The following is a 26565-nucleotide window of genomic DNA, read 5'->3' as shown; positions in this document are numbered from 1 at the left end:
ACAAGTATGTGCCACAATGTCTCAACTCTTTACTATTTGTACCTAGAAAGGTAAGTAGGAATGTAGGTTGTGAAGAAAACACAAGGAGGTCTTCAAGGCTAATAGGTAGGTTTAGTGAGTTAGTAATTATCTGGCAAATGGGATAAAATGTGGGGGAAAATGTGAAATTGTCTATTTTGGCAGAGAAAATAAAACTAATTATCTAAATAGTGAGAAACTGCAGAATTCAGGGATGCAGATGGGTTTGGGTCCTAGTGCATAATTTTCAGAAGTCCAAATGCAGGTATAACAAGCAAATAAATAGGAAGCAACACAATGCTATTGTTTATTGCTAGGTGGATTGAATATAAATTGGAGTTATGCTTCAGGCATTAGCAGCTGAAGTTCTTGGTACAGTATTGGTCTTGTTATTTAAGGAATGGTGTTAATGTGCTGCTAACACTTCTGTTTACTAGACTTACACCTGGAATGAGTTCTAGCCAGTAATGAAATACATTGCAGTGTGGTCTTTTTTAAAGCCCTCTTAGCAATGTGTTTGAATTGATCTAGATTCTGCCAACATACTTCCACCAACCACAATGTCACCTTTCTTGGTTCTTGGGAAGGAAATAGTATTGAAGCGAATCTGGGAGAAGGCTTAACTGATCATTGAAATAAGCAAATGTTTTGCAGTGTAATAACTGTCACTTTACTGAGGAGATAGAATATTGTATGAATATTCAGTAAATAGAATAAAAACTTGTCATTTAAGATGTGCCTACTGTAATTGTCTTGATGGTTGGTTAGACTTCAATGATGCTTTCTGTACTTGGCCATTTCCAATTCGTACATAACAGAGAAACTTTTTAAGAAATCTGTGTTTTTAGCTTATTTCACAAACCGTTCTCTGCAAGTTTGACATTAGAAATGGGTTGTGCTTTTAGGTACCCAGAGCCATTTGCTGATTGGAGACTCTCAAAGCTTTCATATCACATGGTCATAGGAACATGCTGTAGTATTGATTCACATGAATTAAAATTTCTATCATTACCACAAATTTCTGTCTTTGGGAGGTTATGTAATATTAGAGGGGAGAGAGTAAAATCTTTCTGACACAATTCAGTGGCATTTTTGGGTTGTATTAGCATCTGAAAGGATCATTTTGTTAAACATATTAATGGTGTTAGGAAAGAAAATGTCTGGATTAATGTAAGGAGCATTGCTGAGCTCTTGATATCCAGGCCCAATGCTTTGTAATAAAACATTTGGCAGTCTTGTGCGTAATATTTGAAAATAAATATACAATGGATGCACAGTACTTCAAAATTTATTATACTGCCAAAGCGATCCACAATAAAGAAAACGATGGACAATTCTTTCTTCCCTTCTGAGCATAACAAAAAGTTTAATATCTCTTCACTAAAGTGTGAACTATGTACAGTAAAAGTTCTCTTTATAATTTTACATTGACCAGATGTTTACTAATGTTCTCAATAACTGCAAAATATTAAGAGTTAGAATAGGCTGATATATTACTCAATTCTTAATGCTTGTTCAGGATGATATTTATGACTATGGGGAATAAACAGGTGTTGTTTTGTTGACTGAAATTACCACTTTGCTCTTTCTGATTAAAATTTGTTTTTTTATTGGTAGGATAGAATGCTATGTAAAGTCAGGACCATATTGTTTATGTACTTGATTGTACAAACAACATGATCAACTTGGAGAATTCAAACGTTGTAAGAGCTGATACTGAGGTTTATAACTGCTGTTTTTATGAACTTTGCTTATCATGGTCACAAGAAAAAGAGTTGAGTGTAGAAGAGGGTTTATTTGGCTGCTAGTTTCCTCCGACATTCAGCACAATCGTAGCTTGCTTGCTTTCCCGCCTGATCACCATAATCCATTGATTCTTCTAGTCTTTCAAAATTTATCAAAATCGTCTTTGACTATAGTCAAGGGCCAAATATCTTTGGAATTTCCTGTCCCAGAGAACCAAAGATACAGAATCACTGAAGTGAAGAATTTTTTTTATCTTGAAACAATTTCTAATTCTTGAGCTGTCAGGGGAAATACTGTTTTAGCATCTACAGTGAGATTATCTATCGTTCTTCAAAACACCAGAGAACATCGGTCCCTAAAATGCTTTGGGCATTTTATTGTATCAGCCTTGGAGAAGGAAACCAAAACCGTACACCACAATAATCTAAGCATGATCTCACAAAAGCTTTGTCTAGTTGTAGTAATTATTCAAAACTTTAACCCACTTTAATAAAGGCTACCAAGCTGCTGCCTTTCAGATTGCTTTCCATACCTACAAACTAGCTTTCTCTTTGGTGAGTCTACCATAGAGTAAGATGAACAAAGTAGGATAAGATGCAGGAGAAGGAGTACTTTTGAGGCTGGGATAGGAACTACTGTCTATCAGATAGGTAGTTTTCAATAAGAGGAATTGAAAAGACCAAGTTAGTCTGTTTTGTTTGTTTGCATGACCTCTGATTATTTCTTAGTTCAATAACCCATGGATTCAGATCAGAACTTTACAATTGTATACTGCAGATATTGGAAGAGACATAATGGAAGTCTCCACACTTGCTGTGCTTAATTTTATTCATCGATCACATTTTAACGTTTTTAAGAAAATACACTATTTTCCTTGCATGTATTTTTTTTTTGAGGTTAATATCTGTAAGTTATTTCCAAAGCTTATTTGGCAAAACATGTATGCAAAAGGTTAAAGCTCCTTTAGACAGAAGTAAATTGCCAGAATATTCAATGTTATTTTCAATATCCCATTATGTTAATGTTACTTTCAAAGGTAGTGGATTATTTATTGTAAATATATTTATTGATTCAGCCAAAGGCATGCTCTCACCTGAGCTTCATTCATGGAGCAAACTAATGCCACTGGAATAACATGGCATGACAAGCAATTTATGCAAGATCTGTGTGAAATGAAAAGTCAATTATGTTTAGAAGTTGGCCCTTTGGCACAATTTTATGACTTGCTGATATGTTAGGAGGAAATCAGACTGAAGTATTATTCCTCGGAGATAAAAGTTGTTTTTCTTTCACTGCCTTCTAGATGACACACTGAATCCTTGTAATTCAATTTCCTTCAAAGTCAGGCATACAGTGTAGATGAAAATGCACCTTAATGTAAAGTAAAATAATTAGTATTTCATTAAATTATAAAATTGTCATTTTACCTTTCAATTTTTGGGGAATGTCTTATTTTGGTTTCCAGAATGTTACATTCACATGTCATGTTCTGCCAAATTGGATGCAATATGCTCCTTTCTCCTTTTCTATTGTACTTTCTCAATTTCCTTTCTTTCTCCAGATTAGATCAACATTGTGGCTTTCCCCTAACTGTTACAATTGTACTGAAAAATGTAGTAAGTAAGAGAGATTTGGTGCAGAAAATTGCTGCCAAATGTGTCACCTTCTTTACAATATTGTCACAAGGATTGCTATTTACCTGATAATTTGGCAAAACTTCCATACCTGGAATCTTTCAATTGATGTATCAGTCGAGCATTTAGAGAGAAACTAATATTGCTGCAGTAGACAATATTAGGGGCCAGGATAAGTATAGGCCACCTTTTTGTGGTGTTTTAACATAGAGGTGATTCGAGAGAAGGAAAGAAAAAAATAAGCTAGTGAACAGGTAATGTCTCCAAAGCATGGAACATATTTTGTGGAGGTTCTTGTAGAGGGAAAAGAAGTCGGGTGGGAGGAGGGTGGGAATTAATGCTTAACTTCTTGTGCATGAGGATTAAATGGTTGCTTATGTTGATTTAAAGAGAAGGGGGAACAGAATAATCTGGTTAGAAAACTACAGAGATGAGAGTAATTCAAATGAACCTTATAGATATATTGATATTGAAGAATTGGAGGACTAGATGCAATGCAGGTCAAGGGGGAACAGGTGTAATGGGTGAGTGTGACTTGAAAAATAGCAGAAAAAATTTGTGAGAATTTGTTGAGGGATTTAGAGCATGAGTGCTTAGACATCATTCAGGTAATTAAGACAGAGTGAAGCTTGGATGAGAAATGAATTGAAGCAAGGTAGCCAGATTCTGCTCTTACTCCATCTACAAGTCTGCAGATGGTACCACCGTTGTAGGCCGTATCTCAAACGGTGATGAGTCAGAGTACAGGAAGGAGATAGAGAGCTTAGTGGAATGGTGTCATGACAACAACCTTTCCCTCAATGTCAACAAAACAAAAGAGCTGGTCATTGACTTCAGGAAAGGGGGCAGTGTACATGCACCTGTCTACATCAATGGTGCTGAGGTCGAGAGGGTTGAGAGCTTCAAGTTCCTGGGAGTGAACATCACCAATAGCCTGTCCTGGTCAAATCACGTAGATGCCACGGCCAAGAAAGCTCGCCAGCGCCTCTACTTCCTCAGGAGGCTAAAGAAATTTGTTTTTTCCCCTTTGACTCTCTCCAACCTTTGCCGATGCACCATAGAAAGCATCCTATCTGGATGTATCACGGCTTGGCATGGCAACTGCTCTGCCCAGGACCGCAAGAAACTGCAGAGAGTTGTGGACACAGCCCAGCCCATCATGGACACCAGCCTCCCCTCCTTGGACTCTGTCTTTACCTCTCGTTGTCTTGGTGAAGCAGCCAGCATAATCAAAGACCCCACCCACCCGGGACATTCTCTCATCTCTCCTCTTCCATCGGGTAGAAGATACAGGAGCCTGAGGGCACGTGCCACCAGACTTAAGGACAGCTTCTACCCCACTGTGATAAAACTATTGAATGGTTCCTTTATATAATGAGATGGATTATGACCTCACGATCTACCTTGTTGTGACCTTGCACGTTATTGCACTGCACTTTCTCTGTAGCTGTGACACTTTACTCTGTACTGTTACTGTTTTTACCTGTACTACATCAATGCACTTTGTACTAACTCAATGTAACTGCATTGTGTAATGAATTGACCTGTACAATTGGTTTGTAAGACAAATTTTCACTGTACCTCGGTACAAGTGACAATAATAAACCAATACCAATACCATTAAGTGTCATTGGTCATTATGATGATGAAGTTAAACTAAAGAGACTTGTGGAAAGTTCATCATCTGAAATAGGTCAGTAAATATGAGATTAAATACAAAAGATATCTAACTCAAACTGATTTAAGATCTGACTTAGACTGTGTTGCAAAATGGCAAAAGAGGTTATAAGCACTGCTTAATGTTGTGCACATTTTTTATGACGCATACTTGTGAAAAAGTGAAAGAAAGGACTGCAGATGCTGGAATCTAGGTGAAAAAAACAAGTCTAACCTATCTCCCTTTTTTTCTCCTCACCATTTTTCTTCCTCTCCTCTCCTCCCCTATGCTGCCTGCCTCCATACCTTTGACCCATCCCCCCGGTTGGGGCTGCTTCCCCTCCTCCCCTGCATCTGCCTATCACAATCTCTTACCTATATCTAGCTATCACCACCTTGTGCCCACCCTGTCTCCCCTCGTTTGTCCACCTATCACTGCTCTGTTTCCTCCCTTATATATTGGGCTTCCCCTTTTCCTATCTTCAGTCCTGAAGAAGGGTCCTGACCCGAAACGTTGACCGTCTGGTTTTCTCCACGGATGCTGCCTGACCTGAGTTCCTCCAGCATCTTGTTGTTTTTTTCATACTTGTGAAGAACATGTATAACTAAAATATATGAAGATTTATAATACCTCTGTGATATCAAAAGAGCTCCATCATGGGCTTATTTCCAACTTAAATTTCTCCCAATTTGGCAGACTAGCATTCTAAAATAGGATTTGGATTAAACAGTCATTTAGGGCCCTAGTGGCTGCTTCATGTACTTATTTTCTGGAATTTTATTTTCTTTTGGCATAGTAACACCCTGTTTTAATGTAGCTGCACCAAAAAAGATAGATACCCAACAAAATCACATTCATCGATTTAAGCAGGAGCCATTCTATAAAGATTCTAATGGCTAATAGTAATCATAGAATAAAGCTAAGACTTGTATCTTGCAGCTGTGGATAGAAAAGCTTCAGAACTGTTATTTAACAGTTAACTACACATCTAAATCCACTGCCTTTTCTTGGAGATCACAGAATTATGCAGCATGGAAACGGGCCCTTCAGCCCAACATGTCCATGCCGACTAAAGATCCTTCCTGAGGGAGTCCACTAAACCATTCCCATGTGAGGAGATGTAAAAAACAAATGGTATTTTTCAAAGAGCTGTAATATATGTATCCTTACATCAACACCTAAAACAAATTATCTTGTCTTTTTATTCATTGCTATTTATCAGAACATAAATTGGCTGCCATTGTTTCCATATTGCAGTGTGACCACATTTCTAAACTACAATAAGCTGTAAAGCAGATTGAAATGGCAAGAGGTTGTGAAAGACACTGCAGAAAGAAAGACTCTCCTTGGGTACCACTGACCCCTCAGTGTAAAATTAACTCTGTGCACAGCAGTAATCCATCAAATCTGCAACCTTTATACATCATTAATCCTTTTGTCATAGGGTCATGGAGTACAGAACGGGCCGTTTTGTCCACCATATCTATGATGAGCATCAAGTATCCATCTATACTAGTCCTATTTACCAGTACTTGGTCCATAGCCTTCTCTGCCTTGGCCATTCAATTGCCAGTCCAGATACATATTAAGTTTCTGGAACTTAAATTATCATTTTGGTTCTATTATTTAATATTTGAGAAATGATCATGCTTTTTTCCTCTGCAGGAGTCCAGTTTCCCAGGAGCTTCCAGTGGGCCATTTTGATTGGCATGCAGCTTCAAGTTACTATCACCCTCCCACCAATCATGTGAGATCCTCTCGGCCCATGACAGAGAGCACCGTGATGCTGGACGTTCTGACGCTGAGGCACATGGTACATGACTGCACAGCTGTTAAAACCCAGATACTTAAATTGAAGAGGTTACTGCAACAGGTATATTTTTTACATTTGTAAATAACTGAGTTTATTGTCTACATTGTGCTTATAAGATACTAAAGCTTCTGCCATTGTATTGCATCATTAAGATGTAAGGCAAAATTCTAGAAAATAATTTTCAAAGAGTAATAGAGTTTTAAGGACAGATGTTTTGGAGTTATTTTGAATTTCACTTCCATAATCAGCTCCCTACTAAAATATGTGCTGCATGGTCATTTTCCAAGTAAAGATAATGTAATTGGCAAAACGTCACTAAGCTGAGTGGAAAACAAATCTCCCTCTCATTGATCCTCGTCTCTAACATGAGCAGCTTTATATCTCTATGACTTGATTGCTACATGCAGTAAAATATTCAGGTCAGCTCACTCATTAAGTCCTCCAACAATGATGAAAGATTCATTCAACCAAATAACCTGGGAGATGGAGTTCTAATAGTTCAACTACTTGTAATTTTGTTTATTGGTTCAGTTATGGTTAGGAGGAGAAGGAGAAGCTAATATGTGGAAAGAATATTTAGCTTAGTAGCTACAATTCTGTGATATTTTGATGAGAAAAAGAACAACAACTTCACGTGTAACTGATTTAAACACCAGTAAGGGGAAAGCTGCCAGTAATTTCCAGTGATATAATTTGTGTTGGATTGTTATGGCAGTGCCTGACATGTTAGTCTTTAGATAAGTTTTCACCATTGCTTTACAGAGAAATGGGTAGAAGTTGATAGTGACAGCATAAACAGAGAAATGAAAGTAAGTTTTATTCTAGATAATGTTTTCTTTAATTTGTAATACAATGACATGTCCTAATTTTTTTCAGATGTTTAAAGGACTTTGATACTACTCCACTAATTTTTGATTTGTGATTTAGTTTGGAACTTTTGAATTGAGTTATCAAATTTATGTAATGGCAATGTTTAGCTTTGATTTTTGGAGCTTTGGTGCTCAGAATTAGAAATGAATATGGAGACTAGAAACAAATGAGGGGACATTATAATTAAAAGGCAGGAGACGGACCTTTGCAACTGCGAGCATGAGTCCCGAAGGTTGTGTTTTCCTCCTCCTATCATGGTTAAAACATCTTCTCAGGATTGGAGAATAACTTGTGGTAGAGGAGAGATCCAGTTGTCATGGTCAAGGTGACAACCAATGACAGATAGGATAAATAAGTTCTTTTGAAGGAAAATAAGCAGCTTGGACCCAAGTTTAAAAGTCAGACCTACATAAGTAATAATTGGTCGATTAGGACCTGAGCCACATGCAAATTGGCAAAGGGTAGATAAAATAAGTGAATTGAATGTCTGGGTTTTGATTCATGGGGCACTGGTTCTGTAGAAAGAGGGAGCTGTTCTGTTGGGAAGGAATAAAGCTGGGACTGGGATTGAAGAAAATTGAATAACCTAGGTTTGTTTAAAACCTTAGTGGGTGGATGGGCTTTGATCACAGGAGCTCTGTGAGACCCTCTCTCACAGCTCCCCTTCTGTGGTTTCCACTGCTCTCCAGCTCTTTGACTATGTTCTTACCAAGACTCATCACTGCAGCTATGTATCCTTCCAATTCCTGTCCTCCTGCACATGCTGCTTGACTTGCTGAGTTCCTCTAGCACATTGTTTGTTGCTCCAGATTCCAACATCTGCCGTCACTTGTGTTTCTATTTTGTAATTTACATGTTTTCCATTATTTTGGCACCTTCTTTACATGTTATCATTATTCTACTGGAATGACAATTGGTGCCACTCAGAATTGTTTACTTCTATTACCTGTATCATTGTCACTTTGAATACGTTCCTGTTTACTATGGGAATTTTTTTTAATCAGCTCTTCCAAGACCTGATTTTATGTTTTGTCTGACAGATTTTAGGTACAGTATGATAAGATAGTTGTGTGTCTATCTGTTTTAAAAAAAAATGATAGGATGTAATATTTGCATTAGATTTTATTCAGGTATAGGAAAAGCTATTGAACTTATTGGAATGCATTTTGAACTAATAAGTTCTTGAAGTGCATATGAGTTGCCTTTCTGCATCCCCATGAAACTTTGAAATAAAGCCTTCAAAACTCCAACAAAATTTAGAGTAATTAACACTAGATTGCCTCCTTCCAAAGTATATGCCATAGACTGCTTACAGCAGATTGGTGTCACCTTGTTATGGTGGAGAAGCTTGTGTGGTCCTGAGATCCCGAGAGCGATGCCGTCTGGAGCTATGCTCCTGATAGGGTCACCCATGGCGGTAAGGTCGATGGTGAGGTCCCTGACAAAGAACAATCCAGCCAAGACCTCAACAGTGGAACAGGTGGACGAAGTTACTTCGAACTCAACAGCTGTGAAGGCGGATGAAGGCTGCAACAAATCCATCAGCTCCAATGTTGTGGTTTCCATGCCAATGGAATCATTTGGTTGATTTGTGAAGTATCGTGTGGTTTTTGTAGTGCAACATCAAGTACACGTTAAACAAATACACGCACAGGCGTCTTCGCTCTGTGGGCTACTTCTAGCCAAGATTGGACTCATAAGCCACTTGAGAGCCCATAAATAGATCAACAAAATGAAGACCATCATCCTTGACCTCGAGGGATAGCCACGACGATGACAGCAGATTATCAGTCTGTATTTAAGATGAATTTACTGATAAGGCTTTTCATTGCCAGTTGATGTTGGAATTCTAGGCCCACATCTGTTAATAAAGCATGGTGTGTACTTTTAGTAGAAAGCTAGTGAAGACAGCTTGGGTACTTGAATAATATGCACGAGTTCTTTTTTTAACCTTAGAGTATGAGTCAGTGTAGTCAATAATTGGAGACACGAGACTACAGATGCTGGAATCTGGAGCAGTAAACAAGGAGCTGGAGGGTCTTGACCTGAAACGTCAAATGTGCATTTCCCTCCACATATGCTGTCTTACCCACTGAGTTCCTCTAGCTTCTTGTTTGGTGCTGTAATCAATAATTAATCATTATAGTTCAAAAGTGGCAATACAGTGGTTTATTATATTTCCTGTCTTCACTTTTCTTTTGGAGGTTGCCAGCTGGGAATAGAGTGGATGCATCTGTTGCTCAGTTTTGTCTTTCCTATCTGTAACTTGCACCGTAATACACAACTAAATATATTAAAAGTATTATTCTGAATAAGGTTAGCTTAATGTGGACACAACATCACACAGATATAAGAAAGGAAGCAAAACACAGACAGGGAAGAAGCAGAACATTAGGATTTGTTTTATGAAGACAGGCAACTTATTCTGACTTGCCAAAGATTTGTGCAGCTGGATTCTTACGTAAATACACTGAATTTTAGGGCCTTTTCTGTATTTCTGTGTACGTTGGAAACTATGGATCAATATGCACAAAACTGCGATCCTCAGGTGGTCGAAATATTGTAAGTAATGCCATGAGATTTCTATTGAATACAGTACATTGGTAAACTAAATTATTCTGAAGGTTGTAATATGAAAAAACGAATAACCTTGCATGAATATTTCAAAAATATGTAATAGGAATGTGGATTTCCATTAAATAATAGTTAAAATGGCAGTGAATAATTGCCCATTTGCTTGACTACGTATATGACAGCTAAGCTCATTTAGAGATCTGTGGGTACGTAAATGACATTGCTTGTTAATAATAAAGGTCAATGTACTGCCAGGGTACCCTTGCTGAAATATGAGATTCAGCCTCACATTGTAATGATTAATAACTGTGCATTCCTAACAGTGGGTATTGCACTGTCCCATTTAATACCCCTTACCAGATGTATTCTTGACTTGGTGAAAATGGGGCTGAACAAAGAAAAGACCAATTTTGTGAAAGGCATGAAAAGACCATTGCGTTAACAGAATAGAGAACTGAAATACTTCTATCATCTAGAATCCTAACTCAATTGATAACAAGGTCACACTGCTGTACCAAGTAGTTCAGAATCAAGAAAGCTAATATAGCTTGTCTATCAGCTAATCTATATCCTTGACCAGTATTTGTTGTATCTTGTGAACCTTGGAATGATATTGAACAGGCAAGACAATCTCAGCCTACAAGATGATGAAAATAAGTCCTGCTGCTGCTTCCAATATTTGAGTTTATTACTTCCCTGCAGATGTTTATCAAACTAGACCCTGAATCTAATGTAATCCCATGGATTTACCATTCATCATCCACTGGGACCTTTGATCTTTTGAGTGCTCGTCTTCGATTTCCATCCAAACCCTTTTGACAGTTATTCTGAGAAGCCACAGAGTATCAGCTATATTCCCACTTGGTATGTCATCCAAGTTTTACCATACCTTATTCCCACCACTTCCTGCAACTGGCACTTCATGCTACCATATCATACAAATGGATTATGCAGCTCATCAATGGGTTTTGACTATGCTACTGTATGATGTCCTGTCTCTGCTCCAGTTTTTTATATATTACCTGACAAAACAGCATTTAGGAAACAAAAACAAGCTTTACATCAATACAAATCATTATATGTTCTCCTCAGAATCTAGTAAAATACTAAAATCTTTTGTCAGTAAAATAAGCAAAGCAAGCAATTGTAGGAAATGTAATATTTGCAGACCTGTTTTCCAGTCATAATAGAAAAATCTTTCCAATAAAACATGATCTAGTCTCCTACTGGTTCGAGTAACATGAACCCAGAAAATAATTGGTTCATATTTGTTGTTTGGCTGCTTTGACCTTGGTGGAAGGAATATTGGTGTAAAACAATACAATTTTAGTACTTTAGGTAGCCTAAAAGAAATACTGTGATTGGAAGTCCTACTGACTGAAAAAAACACTTCTTTTGGCAGCACCTTTAGTGTCACAAGTATGTCCCAAAACTTACCACAGCAGCAGCAACAAGGAACTGATATCATCAGACAAAAATTTGATAAAAACACTTTCAAATAGATTAAGCTTTTATTGTTAATGCAAAATAATTCAATGTTTCAAGTATTTTGAGGAAGAATTCCAAACCCACACGTTTTAGTTCAATCTCTCTCTCTCTCTCTCTCTCTCTCTCTCTCTCTCTCTCTCTCTCTCTCTCTCTCTTTCTCTCTCTCTCTCTCTCTCTCTCTATATATATAGAGAGAGAGAGAGAGATATTGAACTAAAACGTGTGTTTGGAATTCTTCCTCAAAATACTTGAAACATTGAATTATATATATATAAAAATATATACACACACACATATATACATATATATTTCATTATTTTTTCTTCTGTTTAATTGATTTTTGTTGTTTGATGGGCAATGCCATATTTGAATAGTCTTGATCGACATGGACCGTGTTTGTAGAAGGCTAGATCCTGTTGATGTAAGACAATTAGCCTCAATCCTGTTTTACTTTCACTGAAACTATTAACTTGGCATTCCTATTTATGCTTGGTGAGAGGCATGCAGATGCAATCCAGACACATTCATCCTTCCTTGTATCTTGGCTCTTGTGACTTGGAGCCAAAAACTGAAGTATAATTTGGGCAAGTAAAAGAATGATAAAGGAAGTGTTGCACATTATTTAGAGTTGGTTTATTTGTAAATTTGAAGGGCGTCTTGCACTGAAGACATCTTGCTGCTGATGTGGGAATAAACAAGAATATTGTCATTATTCTTTAAATTACTTAGGTTCTTTTGGGGGAATAAATTTGATTGTGGTTCAGTGCATCACTGGAGGCCTCATGTAAAATTCTTAATATTTCACTTTAATGACCAGTAGCAATTTTGTGTTTTACAATCTGGTAATGTGAAGCTGAAATTGCTGTATAATTAGTTATAAAAATGAGAAAATAAGGCTAATGTGATTTTTAAGGCGTTTGCAGCAGCTCTGGGGACGTGCGCGGCAGATATGAGGTAATCTGAAGTGGAAGTGATTGCAATGCTATATTGTTCATCAGAGTTTTTAGTATAAGGTGAACCCAAGTGCTCAGAGTTGTAGTAAGAGATTCAGGTCCCAGTTGATAATATCTGTTTTTAAATTGAGCCCTTACACTGCAGTGAATTGACATCAGCTTCATGTTTGCCTACTGTTTCCTGTACTACTGAGAGGCTTCTTTAGTTTGTGTTCTGGTTTCCCACATATATTTTGTGAGCATATGCCTGGCTAGGTTTAATGCGGATACTTAAAGTACAATGGAGTATCAATACAGTGCAAATATTATATAAAAAAATCATAACTCCTACTGTACACCTTTACAAAGTGATCCAGTGCACATAGGATTTCACCCTCACCAAGCAGGATTTAACTGCACCAGAGTTGTATTACATTTGGTACAGACCACACGTCATGTTCTGCAGTGGATTCTTAAGTAAGAATCCAGCATCACTACAGTCTAGGGCCTTATCAAGAAAATGTATTCAAGGCAGATGTCAGACTATTTCTCAGAGGTGCAATAAAAGATCTGTGACTGATGGTGATTATCGCCAGTAGTGGCAGAGCAATAATTAACAAAGAAAACCAAATGTAACAGCAAATCAGAAGAGTACAAGGCTGAAGTTGTCCAGCTGAGGTGATGCTGTACTTTGAATACTGTATTCATTTCTGATTAATGAGCCACAAGGGAAGAAGATGGCCACCTTCAGTGTCAGAGGGCTGACATATAAATGGGAGTTAGCAAACATGGGTTCAATCTCAGAAGGCAAATGAAAATGAACCCTCTGGATGTTACAAGGTACAAATTAGAAGTAACAGGTTAATCCAGAACATTGATTCAAGTTAATTCATGGTTCCAAGAGGATGTAGATGCAAATTAATAAAAGAAGCAAAATTAAGACTTGCATTTCTATAATAACTTCAATATCGTCGGCCATTCTGATGTTTGTTACGACCAATTAAGTACTTTTGAAGGAGAGTCACTGTGATAATGTAACAAATCCATTTGCACAAGCTCCCACAAACAGCAGTGAGGTAATAACCTGATGATCCATTTTGGTGAAGTTAGCTGAAGGATTATAATGGTCTGGATGCCAGTGATGATGCTGGTTGAAATAGTACAATAGGATCTCTTCTGTCCATCCAAGAGGGTAAACAAGATTTCATTGTGACTGAAAAATGGCTGTACCCTTTCAGGACTATACTAGTATCATCTGAGATTTTTGTATCTAGTTTCTGGAGGGGTGATAGTTTCTGGAGGGGTGATAGTGACTTGAACCCACAGCCAACTAACACCCAGAAAAATTCTGGACTTATTTCAGGATGTGATTGGTAGAATACTGGTAACAATATCACAGCTGTTCTGTTAATAAAGCAGTTGGATACTTTGATGGAGTGGGAAATTGGTTGTTCCCATGGATGCATTAGTTGAGCTTATTGGTTTCTCTCTCTGTGTCACCTTTATGTGGGAAAGAAGGTACAAAAGCTGAAAGAAAAGTAATTGAACTTGTCAGTTGACAATCCAAGTACTATCCAATTGTAGCATCAAAAATCTAGATTTCAAATCATGTTTTGATCTGAATTAAATGAGAGATTTTTCTCCTATTGATCAAGAACTGATTGACAGATTGAAATGTAGTTGTTGGAGGGCAATGTTATTGAGCTCAAATGTTGTGTCTGTTTTAATAATGTGTCTGATAGGCAATCAGCATTGCATAGGAAATAAGCTGATGTTGTTAGCAGAGACAGAATAGCTTGTCTGGGTTAATTTGCAAGGTCTCTCTTGTAGTAATGAAGAGGCCGAAACACAGCTGTTAGCAACACAGGTGAGAATAAAAAGTGACTGGCATGGTAGCTGCAGTGCAGAATGGAGAAATACTGTTTAAACTTGCTCTAATGCTTAGTGTAAATCCTATCAGATCAGTGCCCTGTGTCTGGTAGCTTACTAAAACAATGCCAGGTTTCATTAGAAAATGTGCTTTCCTGGCTCTTTAGTTTCCTATCTGAAACATTGATGTGGAAAACAGCAATGTATCAATAATTTGAGTTCCTTTAAAACTAGAATGCTGGTTTTGAATTTTTAGGCCATTCATTTCATTATTTAGTTAGCCAAACTAAATCCTGATAATATATTTTATACCTGTAGAGGTTACAATGACTAATTTCCCCTATAGAATTGCTTTGCTCTCCATGACCTGGCAATGTGATAGAAGGTGACTTTGTGCAGATATTTGCTGGCTTTATTTATTTGTTGGTCTCTGTGGCATTCAGGTGCACTGAAGCTTCTCCACAGTTTAGTGAAGAGGTGGTTAAGCAAATCAGTTTCTAGATTGCTATTAGGGTTTAATGTGGCTATCTGATAGAAAATTGTTTCAATAATGTAGAATGAACTTTTAATGAAGGGTCTTCAGCCTGAAACATTAGCTCTGTTTCTCTTTTCTCAGAAGCTACTTGGCCTGCTGAGTGTTTCCAGCACTTTCTTGTTTTTGTCAGATTTCTAGCATCTGCAATTTTGACTACATATTATGATTTTTTTGCTTCTGTTTGGTAAATTTATGACAAGATTATATGACTATCTTTGTACATTTAAGTGGTAAACAATATTCTAAACATATTTATCTTCAGTTTTTTATTATAAATTATATTAGCTTATTTCTGTTTTTCTTTCACCCTCCTGTAATGGAAAATATTAGGCGTTAGTAGAGTTTGCTTCACAGACATGAGATAGATTTGCCAATAATCTAGAGATAGCCTCATAATTGGCTGAACCTGATGGCGTCTTCAAATTTGTATTTTCTGTATGCTAATTTTCTACTGGCATTTTTGCACAGTAAGATTCCACAAGGAGTGTGATAGTGGCCAAATAATCTGATTATTTAACTGATGTTGGTTGAGGGATTAGCCAGAATGCAATATCTACAAAGATAGTAGTTATTGATCTCCATAATTCCCCTTGAGAAGATGGTGTTGAGCTCCCATCATCTTGATCTGCAATTGTCTGTTTTGTGATGGTAATCTTACCCGGCTGTTGGAGAATTCCAGGATTTTGACAATGGTGATGGATCAATCGTGATGTATTTCCAAATAATAACTGTATATGACTTGAAGGGGTACTTTCGGGTCATAATGTCCCTATGTACTTGCTGCCCTTAACCTTCTAGGTAGAACATATGGGTTTGGCTATTACTGTCAAAGAGGTCTTAGCAAGCTACTTTATTGCATCTTGATGATGCATACTGGGTACAGTGCATTGGTAGTGAAGGGAGTGAGTGTTTAATATGTGAATGTGGTACCACTGAGTTGGGTTATTTTATCCTGGACTATTGAGTGCTGTGGTATACATTTCTGTCCATATTAAGGTATATTTTTTCCATTGCATACTTATACCCTTATTACATCTTTAACACCACCATAGGCCTGTTGGAAAAGAATTAGATTGAAGCAGCAGATGAACAGTACCAGGAAATTGTCAGAAATGATGTTTTAGCTTGTTTGATTCAAAATAATTGTTCAACACAAAAAAAATGAACAACATGACATTTTTAGTGTATAAAATAAATGAATAAATTGAACAAGATTTTGGAGAACTGTTCAACTGAAGGAAGATTTGACTATTGAGTTCCAAAATATCAAAAATAAATCCTAATAAATAAAGTGCTTTGTAATGGGGACCCATTACATAATTTAGCTTTAACAAGTGGTTTGCTTTTTTCTGAGAATACATTATTTAATTGTCATTATTTATTTGAAGGTTTTACAGCTTTAACTTGGCATTGCGGTTTACCATTCTGTAGTAGTGAACTAGTGAGCTATCAAGTGGATCACAGAATTCTCAAATTATACCCAAGAACATGACATTGGCTTTCTAAGAATCAAGATCTCCCTTGACAATGCCAACTCATGATGATTTTCAATTTGGGGGAATAAGAAACCAAAAAAAAGGATTCTGTAGCGTGGTGACACTTGCGGGCTGCCCCCCAGAACACTATGCAAAAAATGCATTTCACTGTGTGTTTCAATGTACATGTGACTAATAAAGATTTTATCTTATCTTATTCTATCTTATTCCTCCAAGGACAGGAAAGATTTAGCGGGATATGGGTTAACTGCGAGCAAATGGGACATTCTTAGGTGGGAATCCTGGTCGGCATGGACCAGTTTGGCCTAAGGGCCTATTTCCATGCTGTATGACTCGAGTCACCATTGCATAATAAAGTAAATGAAACAATTTGAATTGGAACCTGGTTTATAAGCATTGCTTTCTATCCCAAACCTGTTGTTATAGTTCATTTGCAGATTTGAATTTATAATGTGCTATTTTTAGTCTAACATTCTGTTCCATACAAGCAGAGTTTCTGGTCTGGGTGCAGTTGTTATGATAGAAAAGGTGGTAGTTTGAGAGAATAATGCCAGTTTTTTGTCTTAGTCGCATATGAAACATCCACAAAACTCATCAAATAAAGTTGAGTATAACTTGGGCATTTGGGAGGGAATTGTTTTAGAGGAAGTAAAGAAATTACACTGTCAGCTATGTTGCTGGGATATCTGGGACTTCATTACATCTCTAAGAATTACCCACTTTGAAAGTGCAGTATGAATATATATTGTTTGAATAATTCAAGAATGCTTGTTGACACTCATGAAGTGGCGATTAACTGCAAACATTATTAGATATTGAAAGGCTTTCCTCCAATTAATTAAATACTTTGTAGAATTCAGAGAATAAACTTTAATATCAACAGTCTATGAGGATTCCTCCATTTCAATATATACAATAGTGCTTGGTTTATGGCAGTATATGAACCAGGAGCATTGTTCATTTAATTTTGGTTGCAGTATGCTCTCCTAAGAGCAGGTGACCAGAGCTAGGCTTGCAAACATAAGATAGTCATTAATAGATCCTGCAGAGAACTCAGAAGAAACCTTTTCTCACAAAGAATGGTTAAAATTTCAATATCAAAAGACTGTGAATTATTCAGGCAAATATGTTATGGGTGCCTTTAAATTGAAGGTGGATAAACGTAAGGATGTATATATTTAGTATGGGATGAGACCTTTGTGGAACAGAGGTCTCATCCCACCAGCGGTCCAAATATTCTGGTTCTATCATGTAAATACTATAGAAGATAATTCATTGGCCAAGAATATCCACGTTGGGTACAGTTGGTGAAAGTATTACCTTTTAGCTTAAAAATTTTTCTGCTTCAATTATTTTTGCATTTTGGTGAAGGTAAAACCTATAATGAGCCAGTGTAATCAGGTAACCTGGAAAGCAATTTTAAGAAAATAATTTGCATTAAAAATATTTTTGATCTATTTTTGTGCAATTTTCTCAATACAATTGGGAAGGATTTATAATAAAGTATAAGTTTTAAGGTTCTAGTTCATCTTTGAGAAAGCTGATTTTAAATAACATGAAATAACTAAAATTTTATAACCTTTTTCCTGGCGTGTTGATGCACAGTACTTAATTTCTTGCTACATAATAAAAATACAGTATATAAAATATTTCACTAAGTACCACTTTGTTCTCTTGTGCTACATATATCCAACCTAATTGTTTTATTTTCTCCTGTTCACACAGCTCCCAGGTTCTCTATAGAGGGAACTTTGCTGTCTTCATTCTCTGACGATTGTAAATGACAGTGGTGAAGAGTGAGTGTAATGAATGTCAAGCACTGTTTGTTGGCTACTAATTATAAACATCTGGACCATAGTTGTCCATATAATGTTGTGTCCATGCAATAATTGGAGTCCACCCAATTGAATGCGAGTTTTGTATCCATAATCAGCACGATCATGAATGCTCATAACTTGAGTATTCGTGAAGTTATTTGTAATATTTCTGTTTGCATGCCTGTTCTTGCACACAGCCATTGCTGTCATATTGTCAGTGTATGAAATTCACTCAAAACTAATTGTGATTGACTTAAGAGCAAATGATCTGCATTGGCAGAGGAATTCCCTTGATTTGTAAATCCCATGGTATATAACAGAAGTATGTGATTTCACAGTGAATATGTCATTTTCTAAGCCACTTACATTTATGCCCATGAGGATTAGGGTAAAAATCTATGTGGCATAAATTTAAAGTAATTGGCAAAAGGATTATAGAAGAGATGAGGACCAGAGATTCGTTGGTGTCTGAAACTCACTGACTGTGACAGTTGTAGAGGTGGAAAAATCATCATATTTAAAAAGTATTTAGATGTGTACTTGAAGATATGTGACCAACATGAATAGACTGGAGGAAGTGGGATTGGGCTGAGTTGCTCTTTCTCAACCAGCAAAGCAATCGTGAGTTGAATGGCTTCCTAGCTTATACACTTTTGATAATTTCCTTATTTCTCACCTTTAAAAATAGTTAATTAATTTGTTCACCTACTTGTACATCCTTAAGACCTCATTATTCACTTGCCACAGGAAAATTCAGGCTGGTTACTGTATACAGATGTCCTGATCCAAGAGTGTTACTTTCACTGCTAAGAACAAATTTCCTTCATTTTCATGTCATTTACTATTCTTGCACTTTTTGTTTACCTTTCGAGAGCACTGGTGAGGGGAGGGGGAGAAGAGGCTTGTGAGTATTAAGATGCACTGCCGGACATAGTTCATAGAGTCGTACAGCATGGAAGCAGCCTATTGGCCCACCACATCCACGCCAACCGGTGGGTACCCATCCATATTAATCCCATTTTCCATCATTTGGCCCATTAGTTTTCCCTGCCTTGGGGACTAAATTGCTTGTCTAGGTACTAAAGTGCTGTCAGTGATTCTTCTTCTACCACTTTCAAGCAATAGAAACAGGTACTCACCAATCTATGGGTGAGGAAAGATCCCACCTCAGATCCCCTATAAAATCACTTGACCCTTTACCCTAAATCTGTGTTCCCTTACCTTAAATCTATGTCCTGTAGTTTTACCTACCTCTGATTATAGGGAAAAGTTTCCTGCAGTCTGTCTTTTCTGTGCCCCTCGTAATCTTATACACCTCAATCATGTTCCCTCTTAACTTCTTTTGCCCCAGGGAAAACAGACCTTGTTTCTACAGTATCTCCTCATAATTGAAATGCTTCATCCCAGGCAACATCCTGGTGAATCTCCTCTGCATCTTCTCCAACACTAGCACATCTTTCCTATGGTGCAGTGACCAGAACTGCACACAGTACTCCAGCTGAGATCTGACCAATGTCTTATAAAGTTGGTGCATAACCTTCCTGCTCTTGTGTTCAGTGCCCTGACTGATGAAGGCCAGTTTCACACATGCCTTCTTAATCACACTATCTACTTGTGCTTCAAGAAAGATCCCTTTGTTCCTCAATAATCTCTAGACCCTACCATTCATGGTGTATGTCCTAGCTTCATTAGTACTCCCAAAATTCATAACTCACATTTATCAGGATTAGACTCCATCTGCAGTTTCTCAGCCCATTTCGCCAACACATTACTATCATCCTGTAGCCTAAAGCTACCCTCCGTACCATCAACCACTCCACCAATCTTAACGGCATCTGCAAACTTACTGATCAGACCTCCTACATCCATATCCAAATCACTCACGTATATTACAAACAGTAGGGGTCCCAGAACCAATCCCAGTGGAACACCACTAATTACAGGTATCCAATTACAACAACAATATTCTACCATCACCCTATGTTTCCTAGCACTGCCAATTTCAGATCTAATTTACCAACTTGCCCTAGATCGTCTGGATCCTAACCTTTGGACCAGTCTTCTACATGGGACTTTGTCAAAGGTCTTGCTGAAGTCCATGTAAACCACTTCTACTGCACTGCTCTCATCAATACACTTTGTTACCTCCTCGTGACCCCTCTTTACTTTCCTAATTTCATTTTTTCTTTCTGTTTGCAGGAAATAGGTCACCATCTGTGGAAATGTTGTTTCTCTCTCTATAGATGCTGCCTGATCTGTTGATTATTTCCAGCATTTTCTGATTTTATTTCAGATTTGCAGAATCTGTATTTTTACTCTTTGAGATTGCTGTTAGATCTGCTGCCTATTTACATTTTTTTCTGTTTCATGTTTCTCACAATAAATATTCTAGATTTTGCTGCTTATGCTGAGCACGGTTCAAGGACACATCAGATAAATGAATGATGATGTGTTGCTTCCACTTCTTGTGAAGTCTTTGCTGAGATTGTGACCAGTTGCAAGGAATACTTGAGAATGAGCTGTGGATGGAATTACCATTTTTTGTGGGATTATTGGTCAAAGTGATTCTCAGAGGAACTGTGGTGTATCTTTAAGAATCTCAGTGGTTGTCTGGTTGCAGCTTATTGTAGAATTTGAGACAGGAAAATATGGAAAAAATGAATATGAAAAGCAAGTATGAACGAATTTCAGACAGAAAAGCTTTCCCATGCAGAAGCAATAAAATTAAAATGTGAAGGTGTTGCAATAGTCAACAGCATACCCAAATGGTCACTCTGAATAATATGTTTAGTAATATCTGTTATAGTAAGGTTACTATTTGGTGAATGTCCCTTTAAGACATAGCACAACAGTGTGTGTGTGTGGCGTGATTATGACAACAACAGGAGATAAGGACGTGCTAACGTTTTGGAGCAGACAGTCAGAGAAGAGGGAGAAGGACACCCTGCCTGCTGGTCTCTCTATTTGATGGATGAAAAACAATAACTGTGTCTATCACTACAATCCACGTATGGATTTTTGGAATAATCCAGTGGAGTCCACTTTGTCGTTAACCTGTAGAACGAAACAGGTATTTCTGTGAACAGCCACGATTCGAATGCCTTTCGGGGTGGCAGATACTTTGGAACAAAGCAATGGAGACCTTTGGAGACTGAGGTGTCGTATGGGTTCCATCATGGAACATTTGGATTTCGTAACTTCTCTCTCTATTTTCTCTCTACATCTTCTCTTCAGTCAGTGGTGGTTTTGCAGAAGCCTTTGCTCATGTTTTACCTTATGGCTTGCTGAACTGAACTTTGAGAACTATTGCTGGACTTGGAGTTTGGGAATTTGCCACACACACACTTTGGGTGTAGTTTTTGGGGTTAATGTTTAAGATCTAACATTTTTACTTCTAACGTTCTAACATTTTTATTTTTATTTTTCTTATTATCATAAGTAGTTATTAATAAAATAGTTTCTAACACTTATACATGACTCGGTGTGTTTCTTTTGTTGCTGGTACGTAACATATCAGATGCTAAAGGAACAGGGATAACATCAGCCAAACCCAATTTATGCTCTAGCAGAGAGATCGATAGTCTTTTTCTTGTCTGATGCAGATTTTGCAGTTTGTTTCTTCTGTCAAACAGAATATCCAGAAGTAAACTCACCCATCTTCTGACTTTTAAAAATGTACACATTGAAAGAATACTTTGTATGGTTTATATCTCTGATGGTGTCATGAGTTTTCCCTTATCAAGATGGATGGAATGGCAGTTCCTTCTTGAGATTCTGTGCTATGCAATGCTATCCTTAGTTATTCATGCCATCATGCAATGGTTTTCTTAGTTATTAATGAACAGTAGAAACTGATCATGAAGTGTTAGATGCTGTAAATGAGTGAAGGTTATGGGGAAGTTTAATTCTCCAGAACATCTCTCAGCTTGATGGGTATCAAATTCACTGAAAGCAGTGCTTATTTTTCCTGTAAAATGCCTTGTGTAGGGCTGTAATAATTGCTCTTAAAACACCCTTGCAGATTTGCCTGCCTTTAAAGTCTTCACAGTTTGCTTTTAGATTGAGCCATTAAGACGGAAATAGCAGGGAGAATCTGATGTCAGCTCAGTTCAGTACTGGAGTATGGAAGGGAGTGGGATCAAGTTGATGCAATCAGGCCAGACAATTTATATTTGTAGTGAGAGAATTTGGCATTTTTATGAGCACAAAATGAAGTATTCTCATGATATTCTGACCATTATCCATCCCTCAACCAACACCATTAATTCATATCCACTGGTCTTTCATCTCTGTACTGTTTGTGTGATTTAGCTCAATGCAAACTCTACAAAGGAACTTAAAAACATACTGCATTTGCTCTGAATTACTTTGGAACATGCTAAGGACAAAAAATGTGGTGAAACAATTGCTTCATTCTTTCCTGGAAAACGCAACTTTTTTTTAAGCAAGCTAAGAACTGCTTAATTCTAAGGTAAGTATAATACTGCTACAAAACCACTGAATTTCTGCAATTACTGTTGTTTCATGTTCTCATCTTCACTCATGGTCATACTGTGAACATACAGGGGCTATGAGACCAGATCTATTACATTTTTCATAAAGCTTAACAGTGATATTAAATGAAACAAAATGAAACTTCCACAAGTAGTGCGATTTTATATAAACTAGTTTTTTCACCAAAGGCAGATAACTGAACAGCAGATCAACCATCCTTCATCTGAAAGCTATCATCATTCTGATCACTATCCTTAAACCACTTCAGCCTGTTGTTCTGAGGGTTGAGGAAGGTTAAAATAAAATACACTTTCAGCTTTTACGCAATTTCATGTGATGAATACTTGGTTGCAAATCAAGTCTCTATGCTGTGTGAATAAAACCAACGTTAATGAAGCAAATGATATTTCAAAGCTATCTAAGACTGACTACAATGAAGTGGTTAAAAAGTAATTCTGGAATATTGAGAATTAAAGCAATGTAATAAACTAGAAACTACATGAGCACCTTCTAGTGAACTTTTAAACATTCATGCTGTCACACCAAATCCTTTGTCTTGTGACATTGCAGCAGAATACCAACGATTGTTCGTATTCTTGTCTTTCGTCATGGTCAGTGAACACTCAGGTGCTGTTAGACCAGTTCCATTGCATTTTTCATAAAACCTAACTGTCATATGAAATGAAACAATATGAAACTTCCACAGAAGGTGGCTGCCATTTTACGATGTAAATAATTGGTCAATGCATTAAAAATCATACGAGTCCAAGACTGCTGTGAAAAATTACCTGATGGGATTTTATGAATTTAGTCATTCTGCTTTGTATTATATTGAATTTTTATTTCTGCTTATTATATCAATACAGATATCTGAACATAGTACTTCTGTTCAAAGGCCAAAGTTACCTTTTACTGATGTGTTTTATTTACCCATACAATGAAGGCAATACAGTACTTAATGTGTCTTGCAGTGGCTTTTTAATCTTTCAGGTGCTGATCTTTTGAAAGAACACATGAAAGGGTTTATAATTGGGACATTAACTTTCCCTTCTAAATCTAATGAAGAATCTCCACTCAAAGTATTTACCTTGTCATTCCCTATAGATTTTGAAATCTTTTGTGTTTTTCAAAGATTTTTGCTCGATATCAGATTGCAATATTTACATTTTTCTTATTTTTATCACTAAGCCATCTTGATCATAAACAATTGTCCTCAAATTTAGTTAATGTAATACCATGAATGTGGAAAATTTCTATTTCTCGTAATGAAGGATGTGCAAAATTGAAGTGTTATTTATCAGTTCTGCCATCCTCTTTTCTCCCCTCTCTTTTATTTTCTTATTCATTTAAGGAATACACAGGGTATTTATTCATCCTTATATAAGAGTTCTGAAAATGTGAATGAACTGACAAGTCATCAGTAGTGGTCAATTGTAAGATCACAAGATTGCTGATGTAATTTAGGCTTAAGTATTGAGAAGAATTGGTCAACAAAAGAGGATATGTAATCAATATTATTGCTGACTAGAACATTAGGTACATGATTGAAAATAAGAAATAGAAGCAAGAGTAATCCATTTGGCCCCTCATGCCTGTTATCACCATTCAATAATTTCATGGTTGATCTTTTGTCTCAGTGCCAATAAATCATAACCTTGATTCCCTTGATATCAAAAAATCTCTTGGTCTCCACTTTGACGTATTCAGTAACCGAGCCTCCACAGCTGCCTTCAGTCAAGAACATCAAAGATTCGCTTTCCTCTGAAGAAATTGCTTCCCTTCTTAGTCCTGAACAGCTGGCCCTTTATTTTGAGACTGTGAACATGATTCTAGGTACCCCATCCAAGACAAATATCATTCCTGCATGTACCTTTAAGCCCTGTAAGATCTTTATGTATATTTCAATGAGATTGCCTCGTACTAAATTAGAAAATATAGGCCAGAAAATATGTATTTCTCCTCACTGAACATGCAGTTGTGGTGGTCTTATGCAGCTGTTTACCTTTGTACTTCTTGATGATATAGATTACAGATTTAGAGCTACTGTCAAATAACCTTGGTGAGTAACTAGAGTGCTTTTTATAGGTGAACCACATTGCAGCCACAGGGCTTTGGTAGTTCAAGGAATAGATATTTTGTTGTTTGAAATGGTGCCAATCAAATGCATTGCCTTCTTCTGGATGATGTCAAGCTTCTTGAATGTCATGAGAGTTGCACTTACTCATGTAAGTGGAGAACTTTCTACCACACTCCTGACTTACCTTGTAGATGGTGGAAAAGCTTTTGGAATTTGGGAGGCGATTCATACATTGTAGGATACCCAGGTTCTGACTGCACAGATAGTTCAGGTTTTACAGCATGCAGCCATGAGCTGCAGCTTTTTGTGAGACATTATGAATAGAATTAAACATAATGTAACCATCAGTTAATATTCCAACTTGTGACATAATGGAAAGAAAATAATTATTGAAGATAGTTGGATCTGGGATGCTACCTTAAGGAGATTTAGGGGCAGTATCATTGTGCTGAAGTGATTGACCATCAACTTGTGCAACTATAGAAGATAAAGATGTATAGGATCCAGGGTGAATTGCAAGTTGGGATTCAGAACTAGCTTGCCTATAGAAGACAGAGAGTAAGGGTGGAAGGCTGTTATTCTGGCTGGAGGTCAGTGACCAGTGGTGTTCCGTAAGGATCAGTGCTGGGACCTCCTGTTGTTTGTGATATATATCAATGATTTGGATGAAAATGTTGATGAGTGGATTAGCAAATTTGTGGATTACACCAAGATTGGTGGAGTTGTGGATGGTGTAAAGGACTATCAAAGAATACAGTGGGATATAGATCCATTACAGATATGGGCAAAGAAGTGGCAGATGGAGTTTAATTGGGCAAGGTGGTGAAGTGTTGCACTGTGGGAGATCAAATGAAAGGAGAAAGTATGCAGTAAATGGTAGACCCCTTAATAGCATTGAGGTACAGAGGGGTCTTGGGGTCCAGGTCCATAGTTCACTGAAAGTGGCTATGCAAGTGGATAAGGTGGTAAAGAAGGTGTATGGCATGCTTGCCTTCATTGTAGGGGTGTTGAGTATAAAAGTAAGGAAGTCATGTTGCAGCTACATAAAACTTTAGTCAGACCAGACTTGGAGCATTGTGTGCATTTCTGGTCGCCCCATTATAGGAAGTATGTGCAGACTGCGGAGAGGGTGCAGAAGAGGTGTACCAGGATGCTGCCTGGATTAGAGGGTATCAGCTATATAAGGAAAGGTTGGACACACTTGGGTTGATGTCCCAAGAGCATCGGAGGCTGAGGGGAGACCTGATAGAGGTTTTTAAAATTATGAAAGGCATAGACAGGGTAGACAGTCAGAATCTTTGACCCGAGGTAGAAATGTCAAACACCAGAGGACATGATTTTAAGGTTAGAAGGGGTAAGTTTAAAGGCAATATGAGGAGCAAGGTTTTTACACAGAGAGTGGTAGGTGCCTGGAAATAGGTTAACAGGAGTAGTAGTGGAAGCAGGCAGTTTGGTGGAGTTTAAGAGGCTTTTAGATAGACACGTGAATCTGAAGGGAATGGATGATACACAGTCAGAGGACATTTAGTATAAATTGGCATCAAG

At 37.3% G+C, this 26565-nt stretch overlaps 1 protein-coding gene across 5 annotated transcripts in view; it reads left to right on the top strand.

Annotated features, from left to right (window-relative positions):
• Positions 1 to 26565, top strand: part of LOC127584733 (serine-rich coiled-coil domain-containing protein 2-like) — a 532360-nt gene that overhangs the window by 352629 nt on the left and 153166 nt on the right. For all 5 annotated transcript variants that reach the window (XM_052041642.1, XM_052041643.1, XM_052041644.1 and 2 more), the window contains one exon: positions 6721 to 6928. In XM_052041642.1, coding sequence (XP_051897602.1) covers positions 6721 to 6928 — 208 coding nt within the window. The remainder of the gene's footprint in view (positions 1 to 6720; positions 6929 to 26565) is intronic.

Source organism: Pristis pectinata, chromosome 30 (genome assembly GCF_009764475.1).
Source record: "Pristis pectinata isolate sPriPec2 chromosome 30, sPriPec2.1.pri, whole genome shotgun sequence".
NCBI lineage: Eukaryota > Metazoa > Chordata > Chondrichthyes > Rhinopristiformes > Pristidae > Pristis > Pristis pectinata.
Note: the sequence above shows the minus strand (reverse complement) of the source record. Positions and strands in the feature narration are given on the sequence as shown.